Here is a 13,187-nt window from a genome sequence, read left to right as displayed (position 1 = left end):
CATTGGTTGCATTGAAAGCTATTGTTGTTGGTGCCATGGCTGGAAAATTAATACACTTCATGCGTGTTTTTTTCATTGGTTGCATGCATGTGAGAGAGTGCATTGAGAGTAGAATGGAAGAATTAATGTGAGCAAATTACTATGTGTCTTGGTCTAAGAGAAGTTGTCTTTAGGTCTAATAAACCCGGACGGAGGAAGTACCTGATTGTCTGATAGGCTTGAATTCTTACGATTTCCTTCTTACTGTGTTTGTTTTATTTAATTTTGTGAAAATCTGATTTTATCCTAACCTGATACATCTTGATCACTGATGCCGAGAAGGGTTCATCGTCCCAATCAAGGTGAGTAAATCGACCACCTCTTTGGTGCTTTTGCAATTGGTAATGTGCTACTTGTGGCTTGAGTGGCTTCAGTTCAGTGAAGAACACAATTTATTTGCACTTCCTAGAATATAATTATCCTTTGTGATTTTGCTACGTATTACCTGTGACTTGATTGATTTCAGGTTAGGAACATGATTAGGCTGTTGCATTGTGCATGACCATGGGAAGACACTGTTTCCCATCATATAGTTAGTGTGATGGTACAATTTCCCATGCAGTATAAGCTGGAGTGTGAGCTTTGCCTATGCCCTTAGTAGCTTACAAAATTTCACCTTATTCCACTTTCATGGTACTATATTGCCATCATGAAGCATGGTCATTTGGTTAGGAGTATTTGTTTTACAACCTCGGGTTCACATTAGTTGTTTCTCTTCATGGCGAGTTAGCTTTATCGGTGTCATTTTCAGCTTGATGGACATGAATTAATTGTGACTTCCTATCTACTCACACTTAACTTCAACAATTGCTTGTTTTAACCATAACTTATTATTCAGATTGTCTTTGATGTGTGAGTTTCAGCAACATACACAACATTGCACACTATTATGGAACGGAGGGAGTATGTTCTTTTATTACTAATCCCACTTTCCATGTGCATGCTAAGCAAGTTGCCTTTCAGGTCCAGTGCATCACTAGGCGATTATACGTTGTTTTCGGTTAGATCAACTTGCATCAGTCGCTGCTCGGTGTGTGAAAGGGGAAGTTCAGAAGTAGTGGGGAGTGCAGCTGACTAAAATCCATATAGCAATTGTGTTGGGTACATCAAGATGAAGATCAAGAGATTTTTTTATGAAATGCATCATGTTGTTTCTGATGTGAAAATGAATTATACCAGGCCTCTGGAGGACTCTGAAAGGTGTTCTTTTTATTTGTTTCCTTAGTTGTGGCCTCATGAGGTCCCTTTCTTTAGCTAAACTGAAGCACTTCATGTTAGCTTGTCTTCATTTTTCGATTAACTGTAATGCATTGTCTTACTCGTTTATGCTCCCCGGGTGAGTCGCACATATCCTCATTAGATGTAGCACTGGCTATGTCGCACATATCCTCATTAGATGTAGCACTGGCTATGACGGTTCTGAACTCAAATAATATAGTATATGTATGTTTGCTCGATCTGAAAATAATATATCTTGATGTTATAGCATACGTCCATATTGATGTAATGAGTGAGACTAAGGACAAAATATGACAGCCGAATGCGCTGACACAAGATAAGTGCGTACAAGCCCGCCTCAAGTGGCGCCACCAGGTGGCGCCCCATCCTCTAGTATCATCTCAGGCGCATGCGTAGAAGATGCACGGTAAGCTCTTCCTTCCTGTTTCTCAATTTAATAGATACTCCCTCTATAAAGAAATATGAAAGCATTAGATTACTATACTATTTTAATGATCTAAACGTTCTTATATTTAATTACAGAGGAAGTATATATGAAACAAGCACAACCCGGCCCAAGGAAAAGGCAGCACAAGGGGAAAAAATAACCAATAGCAACCCATGCATGTTGATGGTGTAGGGATAACACGTGTGACTGAACCACAATAACAACAAAGATGAGGTCAATGTCAGGTGAATAAAGCCAAACTATATCTTATCTAGATGAGTTTTAGGCATTCTCAAGTTACATTAAGCAAGCGATCACGACACGTACATGCGGTCTCGGCCGTTACACTTGGTATAACCAGCACTCGCTGGTCATTCTCTCACATGACAGGGGAGAATCTGAAAAGAAGAAAAATGAAGAAAAAACTCGTCTCCATGCATGCATGCATTACCAGGAAAATAGTTAGACAGACAGACTGCTCGATCGACGTATGCTCCGACCCCTTGACTAGCTATTAGTGGCCATTGGTCGCCGGCGTCTCCACGTTCAGTACATAGCCACCGTTGAACTGGCCGTTCCCGAGCTCGTGCTGCTTGCCGTTGTCGTTAGTCACCGAGGTTAACGGCAGCTCACCGGCGCCCTTGCTGCTACCAGCTACGAAGTCGTCGGAGACTTGGTTGACCTTGTCCTTGCTCTTGCCCCATATGAGAAAGTAGAGCCCTACCACGATGATCACTGCACCAATCACACTGAAAGCAAAAATGAAAGGATATCATTAGTATTGTTGCACTAATGTAATACTTCCTTCATCTGGGTTATTAGTTTCACTCATATTTTGGGTCAAACTTTAATTATATGTTTGACTAACAGAATATATATTGTATGCTCTAAAAATAATGTCACTAAAGATTTTCTTTGAATAAAAATCTAACAATATATTTGTAGCATATACCACATTTTTTATCGAGAGATATATGGTCACCGAAAAATCATGTGGATCAATAAATCGTGAGGGAGGAAGTATATGTCTTTGTCCATCCTGACATGGTAGCAAAAAATGAAGAAAATGTAGTGTACCTTCCGAGAGTGATCTCCTCCTTGAGAATGATGGAGCCCATGACGGCGGTTATGATCATGCAGAGCGGGTTGAAGGCCGTGACGAACACCGGGCCCCTTTGCTTAGACACGATGCCCTGCACATAGTACGCCACGCCGGAGCACACTATGCCGGCGTAGACGGCGGTGAAGAAGCGGGCGTCGAAGCCGATGACCCATGCCTGAGTGTTGGCACGCTCGGCGACGAGGGCGACGCCGGTGCTCATCACCGAGCCCACACCACAGATGAGCACCGTGAGGGACAGCTCCGACGGGTAGTCCCGGAGCGTGCTGGACTGGAGGACGAAGAAGCACGACCAGGCCACGCAGGCGGCGATGACCATGATGGTCCCCTTTAGCCACGCCGCTGCATCGGCGCCGGCGGCCGCACCGCCCGCGTGATGCTGGCCCTTGGTCCAGGGAAATTGCACAGTGGGGCCGTGGTAGAGGATCATGAGCACGGCGCCGGCCACCGTGAGGACCGTGCCGGCGATCTTGGCCTGGCTGTGCAGGCTCCGCAGCCGCACCTTCTCCATGCGCATGATGAGCGCCAGCACGAAGGTGACGGCCGGGAGGATGTTGATCAGCGCCGCCCCGAACCCCGCCGAGGTCAGCTTCGCGCCCATGTAGTAGAGGTTCTGGTCAAGCACAGGCCTGCCAGGTAACGACGCAATAAACCACATGTCAGTAACAAGATTTTTGTACATGATCACTATGGTTGGACGACGGTTGATAGAATTAATCAACCATATATACGAGCGTACTCGAGGAATGCGAGCCCCATGATCTTGATGAAGATGGTGATTGTCATCTTTGGCCTCAGTCCCCTGCACATGTTATACGAACGTTGGAGTAAATACACACACAAAATTGCGGGAGGGAGCAAATACACAATTAGCTAGTGATCTTTCATGAACCATGATTTAGATAGAGTAAAAATTAATCGAACTGAACTAGCTAGTATGCATGCTTCCAGCTGACATGTGAGTTCCATTCATGTTACCAACCAAGGCAGGGCAGAATGCCTAGTGGAAGGTTGCCAAGTGCGTTTACACGTACGTAAGCACACATACGTCACACCGCACACGCATATACCTGCTCAGGTGTCATTTTCTATGGATCCATCCATATATAGATCGATGCTGCATGATGAAGCACGTACATATACACACACACAGATGCTAGCTGGTATAACTATAACGCGTGTGACAATTATTCTCATTTGCCGGTGCAAAACAGAATAAAGTATCAAGAATAAGCCCTGGTCGGTCGTGAATAAGGTATCAAGAATAAGGTATCTCCAGGTAAAAGGAAAAGAACAATGCATCTAAAGGAGACAAAAATGAGAACGAAGTGGGCAAATTGTACGTGTGTGCATGCTCGATCGTGGGGTGCCCATGAGGTAGCACGATTGGCAAGCTGGCGTTGTACATTGTCCCTCCCTCGGAATTTTGTTGAACTAATTAAACGAGAACTGGAACAGATAATCGAGCCATTTCGGGGTCATCACTGATGTGCAAGCGCTGCAGCTGTGAGGCAAAAACTACATGAACGTGCATATGCATGCTTGTGGGAGCTCACACAGTTCCAATCTATAGCATATTGTGTAGACTGTACTACTGTATAGCGGCGCATGTGCTAAATGTTTGTCCAAGGAAAAATTGGCAAAGAACATGCATGCACGCGCGGTTCACTGGCATGCACGCATGCATGCGAAACGATGCCATGATATGCACGTACGGGAGGTGCGTGGATGAGATGAGTTGTTACCTCTCGAAGTAGAGGGCGAAGGGCGCCATGACGGCGGTGGCGACGAGGTTCCGGTAGACCACGAGCACGAAGTGGCTCATCCCGCGCTTGAGGGACGCCACGGCGACGATGTACATCCCGGCGAACCCCACCTGCAGCAGCACCATCGCCAGGTACGGCTTCACATCGCTCAGAACTTTCCACCCCATGCCCATGATCCTCCCGATCTCTCCTCAGTTCAAACTTTTCCAAGCTAGTCCTCTTCTTCTTCTCTCACTCACTCTCTTGTTGCTATGGTAGCTCGACGGGAAGTAACCACTACGCAAGCAATGTGACCGATGAGGCGATGAGCTCACACCGCGGCTGCTGTCTCGTTTATATAGAGGCTCCAACGCTGCTGCGTGCAGTACGCATACCCAGGGTTCAGGAGGTGGATGCAAAGCGTGGTGTAGCCATCGATCGGTGGATCCGAGTCACGGATGCGCCTGCCCGGTCTGTCTCAGTGGTAGCCTAGCTGTATGTTCCATTCCCAGTTTGATATTCCATTAACGGGCAAAGGAGAAGAATTTGAAGCCGACAGAGTCAACGTCTGTGGGAACTGGGCTCATTAGCTGAGGCTTACTTCACTTTGCCCCTTGCTAGAGCTAACTTGTGCTCTTGTACCAACAACCATCCATGTTAATGCGTGCGTGCATGGTGTGTGTAATAGCTAACCTAGACACGGATCAGCGTACTGTCAATGCATGCTAATTAGGCAATTTTGATGAGGTGTCATAAAATTAAATGAAAAAAGAGAGAATTGAGTATCATATCATGATATCATATCATAATAAATGATATGTTACTATATGTCATGCATGGCAATAAATAAAATACAACATGAATATATTATATTATGCATTCAGAAAGTAGTATTATACACTAATATCATATGCATAATACTACTCATTACTACCATGTGAAGAAATGTTTTTGGATTTTACGACGCAACAGGAAATTTTTAAAATGATGCAACTTATTGAAAATTTGTAATTTGAAAATAATTATGTTTCATAAAAAAATTAGAAAGATTTTATGCATAGAGTGGCATCACACTTGTGTATATCGTTGAGCTGCAAAGTTTCAAGGTCAAATGTTCTCTTGTTTCGAAGAAGCAAAAAAAAAATTCATATGTGAAGATAATACGGGTCCTAATGCAAACTGGGTGGTCTAGGTATAAGGGCATCTCCAGCCGTTGGCCCCCCAGGGGGCGCCTAAAATCGCCGCCTGGGGGTGAGCCGGCGCAAAAATTAGGCCTGAGGGCGAGTTGGTCCCCAGCCGCCGGCCCCAGGGCCGCCCCCAGGCACGTTTTAAAATAAAAGAAGTTCGGCTTAAACACGATAAAATCCGGCCAAACACGATAAATTTCGGCACATTTCGGCGAAGTTCGCGGATTTTCATTACATAGCACATATACATAAACTAATCTAAAGGAAAAACTGGCTAAAGTCGCCGCCATCGTCGTTGTCGGCCTTCTCCTCCTTGACGCGGGCGCCCCTGCTGGACCCCTGCCCGGCGTCGCCATGGCGGACTGGTGGCGGCGCATCATCGTCGTCGCCGTCGCTGTCGCAGATGACGACGACTCCGCCTTCGTCTCGTCCGCGTCGACGCTCCGCGAAGCGAAGCAGGGCGGCGCACTGGCGCTCCTTCGCCTTCTTCAGGCGCTCCTTCTCCATCGCTATGGAGTCCCTGCGCGCCCATTCCAGGGCCGCGTCGTCGTCGTCGAGCTCCGTCGTCACCGGCGCGGCCGGCTCCTTTTCACCGGCGCGAGCCCCGGCTCCATCTTCACCAGCGCGAGCCCCGGCTCCGTCTTTGGCTTGAAGAAGCGCAGAGGAGGAGCCGACGAGTAGGCGCGCCGGCCGCCCTCGTTGATGACGATGCCGGCGCTGCGAGTGCGCCGGCCGAGCGGCGTCTCCGCCGCAGGCTCGGCCTTGACGCCGAGCAGGGCCGGAGTGCCGGAGGAGTGCGATGAAGATCAGGAGGAGGAAGAGGAGGAGGAGGACCCGAACCTCCTTGGCGCCCATGGCCCGGCGCGTCGGTGCTGCACCGGGGCGGCCGCCCTCGCCGGGTACGCCAACGGCGGGTCGTTGCCGCCCTCGAGGTACGTCAGCACGCCCTCGAGTGTGCGGCCGGGGACGCCCCACCACAGGTGGCGCCCCTCGCTGTTCTGCCGGCCACCAACCACCGGTGCGTCGTTGATGGACGCCAAGTGTTGCTGCTGGCGGCGCTCGAAATACGCCGCCCAAGCCGCGTGGTTGTCGGCGGCGTACTGGGGGAGGGAGAGTTGGGCGTCGGTGAGGGAGGCGCGCACGACCTTGACTTCCTCGGCGAAGTACTTCGGCTTCGCCACGACGTCGGGCAACGGGGGAATGGGCACTCCCCCGGCGCTGAGCCTCCACCCCGTCGGCCCGGCGCGGATGTCCGGCGGCGCCGGGATGTTCGCCTGGAACAGGAGCCAGGACTCCTTTTCACGGAGCGAACGGCGGCCGAAGCCGTTGGCCGCCGCCTCTTCTCCGGGGAAGCGTTCCGCCATGGCGACGGGCTCGGGAGAGGTAGAGAGATAGAGGGAGGGACTGGGCGGCGGCGCTCGGGAGAGGTAGGGAGAGGGAGGAGCTGGGCGGCGGCGGGGGGCGGGGCTGGTGTGGGCACAGGCGAGTGCAGGCCACCGGCTATATAGCCGCGCTGCACCCGTGTGTACGCGTGTGAGGAAGGGGAGGCGTCGACACGCCGTCCCGTGACGCGCCGCCCGTGAGGAATCAATGGCAAGGCTGACCGGCGGCAGCCTTGGCATTGATTCCCCGCGGGAACCGAGGCCGTTGGGGGAAGACGAGGCGCCGTGTCGTTGACGCAGTGGGCCCGCAGCTGTTTCGCGCCAAAACAGCTCACCCCGGCGCCCCCGGGCGCCCCCCAGCGCGCCGGGTTCGGCCTGAGTCCGCTGGCGCTGTTTTCGGCCCAGGCCAGCGAAAATCGGGCTTCTGGGGGCGTGACTGGGCTGTTTTTTTGACGTCGGCGCGAAAAAATCGCCTGGAAAGGCCTTTCTGAAGGCGCGGCTGGAAATGCCCTAAGGTGTATCTACATAGGAGTATGAAAAATTCAGACTTAAATTATAAGGGGCCGGTTAGACTTTTTTTTAGAAGAAACGAGGGACCGGTTAGACATGCTCTAAGGGATAGAGCTGTGTTTGGTTTGACACGAACGTACACGCGGTGGAGGTTGTGGCCTCTCCATTATACCATCTCGCGGCTTCGGTTCTTGTTTTCTCTGCTAAGCTGACTGGCTGGCATACCTCAAGGACTCATACACTCTATCTCTATTCTTATAAAAAATCGAGTTGGTGATGATGGTGTATCTGCCATCGTGTAATATAGACCATTCAGTATATATTTGACAATTAGAGAGCAAACTATGACAATTTTGCAAAAAGATATCTGCACCTCTCTTCACATTTGCAGATAAGGACTCTTCTCTCGTTCATCTTTTTTTCTCACAAGATAAACTACTCATACAAATGTATTTTAATATTCCGTGCAACGCACGGGCATCTTGCTAGTATTGTACAATGTGTCACTAAGCTGCAGCATAATAACTAATTAAGGTACCATATCCACTGCTCCGTGCGGTACACGTGAAAGAGAGAAGTGATCTCGATCTCTTGTGGCTAGGGTTAGTTAGTTGAACCACTACACAGTATAGTCTGACTGGCTGCCACATCGGACTGTACTATTTGATCCAAATGGACAGATGGTGATCTTGTCTCTAGCCGGCATTACCACGAGACTAACCGGATCGTGTGTTACATCACACATTCCACACCGCCTTGATCAGTTCCCATGGGAATGGGATATCAGTGGTCTGGCGGGCATGAAACACACACACGCACTCACGGCGTGCTTTCTCTCGCCGGTCAATGTCAGTGATCCCGGGAGAAAGACAAAAGGAAAAAAGAAAGTACGTAGGCCCATTGCAGTGGCCAACTCTCGCATACAATCGGCGTTTCTCCCTGGGTAGAACAACACGGCCGCCGCCGCCACCACCCACCGGCGGCGGTCGTCTCACCAAAGCAAGTCGTCGTAGCTATAGACCTACAGCGACCTGCCAACTCCTACTCCTGCCTGCGTACGATACATGATGGACGAGCCCCAGCCGCTTCCGCCCAAAGCTTTGCAACTTTAGATCAGATTAACTAAACAAATGGCAATGCTAGCCCTGTCATTAGAAGACGATGGCACAGCCGATACGAAGATATCTCTCTTCCAATATTCAATCCCTACCAGTGCTCGCAGCCATCGGCGATGTCATTTGTCATTTGCGGCAATGATTTCCGGCTTTTGAAGCCCGGGATGCATGCCCTGTCATCTTAAACTACCCGTGGCTGGAGTTGCAGGGCCACCCCGGGGCATCGTCTGCTTGCTTTTTTCCTTTTGCAGCGAGGAAATAAATGTAATGCTGTCTTTTGTTGTTGGAACGAATGAAAAACCCTACTACGTACTCTTGTTCTGCATCTTATCCGGCCGGCCGGTGTGGCATCCTCGGCCAGCTCTTATTCACTCCCTCGTGCATGACAGACAGGTGCACACAAGCTTGGCGTGCCTGCCTGCATGCTTGGCTGAAATTCATCCCTTTCTCTGTTTCAAAAGGTTACAATAGATGAAGGATTGTAACCGTATCCGTGCTGGTAAATATCAAATAATCAAGTTCAGAGTCAAATATTTATTACTCAAAGTACTTATTTTACGAAAAGGATCAAATCTATTATAAAAGTTTACCGACGGTACAAAGCATCTCAAACATAATAAGAATTACATTAAGATTTTGAGACCACTGCTGTCGTCAGAATAAGCCGCCGACGCACCGCTGTCGCCACTCCCCTAACGAACCCAGCTTGACCTTATCGATGACAGCCGAGAAGTCTTCATGCACAGGCCCCTAAGGACCAACGCCATGGAGACATGAAGCCGCAATTGTCGCCCTTGAACCCTTACATGGCGAGAAACCCTAACCTCACCGTCTCAAGGAGACGACAGGAATCTACATTGGAGCTCCGTCGACTACGTTCAGCCAGACAAACTAGAGGAGGATTGGAGCCCAGAAGAAAAATTTGAAGAAGAAGCGTCACCATTCGCCTGAGCGCCCCAACTGCAAGGACTAACAAAACCTAACATAAACTACCAACCGAAGCAAAGGCATCGGGATTCCCCTCCTCACCCCAGCAGTAGGAGTGGCAGGCGAAGTGGAGTCGAATTCACAGGTTCGCCGATGAAGACTGGAGGGAAGAGTTTGTCCTATCCGCCTAGGGTTAGGGAAGGAAATGATAGGAAGTCAATTGTGCCCCCCCCCCCCCCCCCCCCCCCCCCCCGCGCATTAGACTTTGGTACCAAATATGCAAGGAACTTCAAATCTTTAGACATGTCAAATCAAATGTTTTTTATGGCAAATTATGTTTGTTGAGGATGATAAGTTTGGTTGGCGAGCATGACAAATTCACTTCACTTCATACTTTTGCTAAGAAATTGCCATGCTTGCAAACTAAATTTACCATTCTTACAGCAACATAAATTGCCATGAAAAACATTTGATTTTCCATGTCAAACCTGACGTCGGATTTTCAGCATTTCCGTAGGCATTTTACATTCATCGGTGCGTGACTTCGACCCCGACCTTAAATACAACCAAAATGTACTTAGCTAAGTATTGCCCCTTTTTTTTACAGACAAACGTGGTGCTTGCTTGGTTCCTCCCCTGCTGCTGAGCCAACCCACACGGACGTTAATGCACCTCGCCAAACATCCTTTCGGCAGCATTTCCCTCAAAAAGGAAAATCCTTTCCACAGCGTTCGTGGCCAAGCATAAATTCCCTCTGCCTCTCCTGAACGGAGTCATCGAGTATGTTCCTGCAAATGGAAACTGAACCTGGCATGCAGACCGACGCAGCCGGACACACCGCCACCGAACTGATTCCTGATTCACTCGCTCGCAAAGAATCGATGCCCAACTCAACTGAATAGTGATCGCTGCATGCACATGTTTCATATTTTGACCTTTCTACTTGGAGACGCCACCACGCACCGTCAGTTCTCGACCCGTTCCCTTGTCACCACGATTCTGTGCTACCTGCCTCTGTGGTTCCTGATTCAGATGCCGTCTTCAGGATCAAGCACATGTTCTCAAGTATCCTCGTGCTGCACAACATTTTGTTCTTTGCTGATTCATGACCTTTTGTTCTAGTGATGTTAGAACCTTTTGTTCTAAATAAGGACCTGCTCTCGAGTCTTCCTCGTGCTGCACAACGTTTTGTTCTTGCTGATTATGACCGTTTGTTCTGAATAAGGACCTGCTCTGAAGTCTACTCGTCATGAAAAATGCTTTGTTCTTGCTGATAAAAATTACACCGTACGCTTGTTCTGATAAGAACATGTTCTGATGAAGTATCCTCGTGCTGCAAAAGGCTTTGTTCTTGCTGATTTTGACTGTTTGTTCTTTAAGTTCAGAGAAGGTGCTGCACTTTTCAACCCTGAATTTACCATATGGTTTGAGGTTCAACCCTGAACTTAAGCTTACTGCACAACCTTCAACTTTCGATACGGGTTAAGTTGCAACCCCAAAGAAGATTGGAGAAGGTGTTTTTGCGTGACATGGCATCCATGATGTGGCATTTGCCCACCAGCAAGAAGAATCGATCATGACCTTGTAGGCAGAAATAACCTGCTATTTGTTATATATATAAAAACTCTTATTTAAGTTCGAACAAGTGCTGAAAAAGATATTTTGTGATTTTTGTGCAAAATTTATTTCATCATGAAACTTTACAAACATGCAGAATGCATCCATATGTACACGTGTATTTTGCTGAAAATTTTAAAACAAAAAACTCACCTTTTGAATCTTTCAGAAAAAAAGACTTCATAAAGGCCGAGCTCCAATACCCACAAGAAAAAGACCGAGCTCCAATAGCAATTTCCACTATTTGCCTTTTGTTTTTCATGAGTAGACCACAATACGATAACCATTCATTGTTCTTTTTTTTCAGAACAAACACCCACGGAAAGACCCAAACAAGAAATAAGAAAATACATCATAGTCTTCAAAGTCTTTCAACTCCATTTTATTAGCAAACGTCACCGACCTCATCATCGCAGAAAACTATAGTAAGGAGCAGTTGTAAAAATCACACTGGAATATCTATCAACAACACACACCACCATGTGCTAGAGGAATCGCAATAGAAACATGCCGCGAGAGGCATGGAAAATTACACGCTAAAAGAATGTGGGTCAACAACGCATACCGAGAATAAGTTGTTGGAGATTTGTCACAGAACCACCAATGGGGAGGAAAAAGAACACACATATGAGGCATTACAAAAGAGAGGAGGCTTTCTCGTTCCACCTTCACACTCACCTAGATCCAACATTGGGATTGACCATTTTGACCGCCATCGTCGGTACCATCACATCACCCAAAATATCTGGTTACCCATATCCACGGGATGAGACCACACCCTGACAAGCCCGCCACTAACATTGGAAAAAACATTTTTGAGATGGAAAGGAGGCCATAGGGACTTATTCCATCTTCACGATGTTTTTGCCACCTCAACATCTCTGCAGCGTTGTCGCCGCCTCAACATCGCCGCCAAGACACATGAACGAAAACCTACATGGACTGAAAATACACATCACATGAAGAACCGATTCGTCTCCTCACGCCTAAATGGCAGTTGGAGGCAGAGGGGAATAGCTAGCGGCCTTGCTGGAGAAGAGGGAGAAACCCTAGCCACCTTGTGTGGGGGAAGGAGAAGGAAAACCAGAGGCGGCTAGGTGAGAAACAATCATTGTTTGGCGTCTCATGTGTCCAAGTAATGCTAAATTGTTCTCTGAGTGAGATCGTCATAATATACTATCAACAATGAGGCGCATATGGTGATTTAGTCGATCTTGAAACTTCGCAACTCTATTCATTAGTAAGTAATGTGTGATTGTATGCACACCTATGTGCACTACAGCACTAGTGTTTTCTATCTATACATGTGAAAAGATGACGATAACATGAGTTATTTTCCTTCAGATTCTAAGGCCCCGCTTGGTACAAAAGACAAGCGTAGAAATTTCAGAAGATAAGATTCACATAGAAAATATTTCTGTGGTAACATTTGGAACAAAGAAATTGTCAATCTACATTTCTTTGATTTTTTTTCTATGGAATGGCCTATTCCATATAAATTTTGGAGGAAAACCATACATGAGATCTTACTTCATTTTCTTTCTCTTTGTGTCCACAATTCATCTGTTTTTTCTACGTGCCATCCAAACAACAACATTCTTGTGCATTTCTAATTTCTGGTGTTCCAAACGGAGAATGATTGTTTTTTTAGTCCGATGAGTTTTTTTTAACACAATACAGATGGGGAATTGAGGAAAGACGACGAATGGAAGCACGTACCACACTGGGAGCCCATTTTTTAGCCCAGCATCCAAATGGGCCTAGGCGTACCCTACGAACAAGGCCTGCACGTGGCCCATGAAAACATTCTCGAGATCTGTCAGGATAGGGCCCACCTAGCACAGCCCGTAGCCACCACGCAAAATCCGCAAAAAGTTTC

At 47.8% G+C, this 13,187-nt stretch overlaps 1 protein-coding gene across 1 annotated transcript; it reads right to left on the bottom strand.

Moving 5' to 3' along the window:
- Positions 1-1,951: 1,951 nt before the first annotated feature.
- Positions 1,952-4,906, bottom strand: LOC125512626 (WAT1-related protein At1g44800). The gene is made up of 4 exons (XM_048677728.2): positions 4,571-4,906; positions 3,565-3,627; positions 2,783-3,454; positions 1,952-2,454 (listed from the first exon to the last, which is right to left on the bottom strand). The coding sequence occupies exons 1-4, from the start codon at positions 4,762-4,764 to the stop codon at positions 2,220-2,222; spliced, it is 1,164 nt and encodes a 387-aa protein (XP_048533685.1). The 5' UTR covers positions 4,765-4,906; the 3' UTR covers positions 1,952-2,219.
- Between the last annotated feature and the right edge of the window lie 8,281 nt (positions 4,907-13,187).

This window comes from Triticum urartu, chromosome 6A (assembly GCF_056163025.1).
Source record: "Triticum urartu cultivar PI428250 chromosome 6A, HENAU_Tu73, whole genome shotgun sequence".
Taxonomy (NCBI): Eukaryota; Viridiplantae; Streptophyta; class Magnoliopsida; order Poales; family Poaceae; genus Triticum; species Triticum urartu.
This window is presented reverse-complemented; position numbering and strand designations above follow the sequence as displayed.

Coding starts and splice junctions, on each gene's coding strand:
- LOC125512626 (XM_048677728.2), bottom strand. CDS start 4,764: ATGGGCATGGGGTGGAAAGTTCTGAGCGATGTGAAGCCGTACCTGGCG. Junction 3,628..4,570: donor TTCGCCCTCTACTTCGAGAG/GTAACAACTCAT, acceptor TAACATGTGCAG/GGGACTGAGGCCAAAGATGA. Junction 2,455..2,782: donor GAGGAGATCACTCTCGGAAG/GTACACTACATT, acceptor TTTTGCTTTCAG/TGTGATTGGTGCAGTGATCA.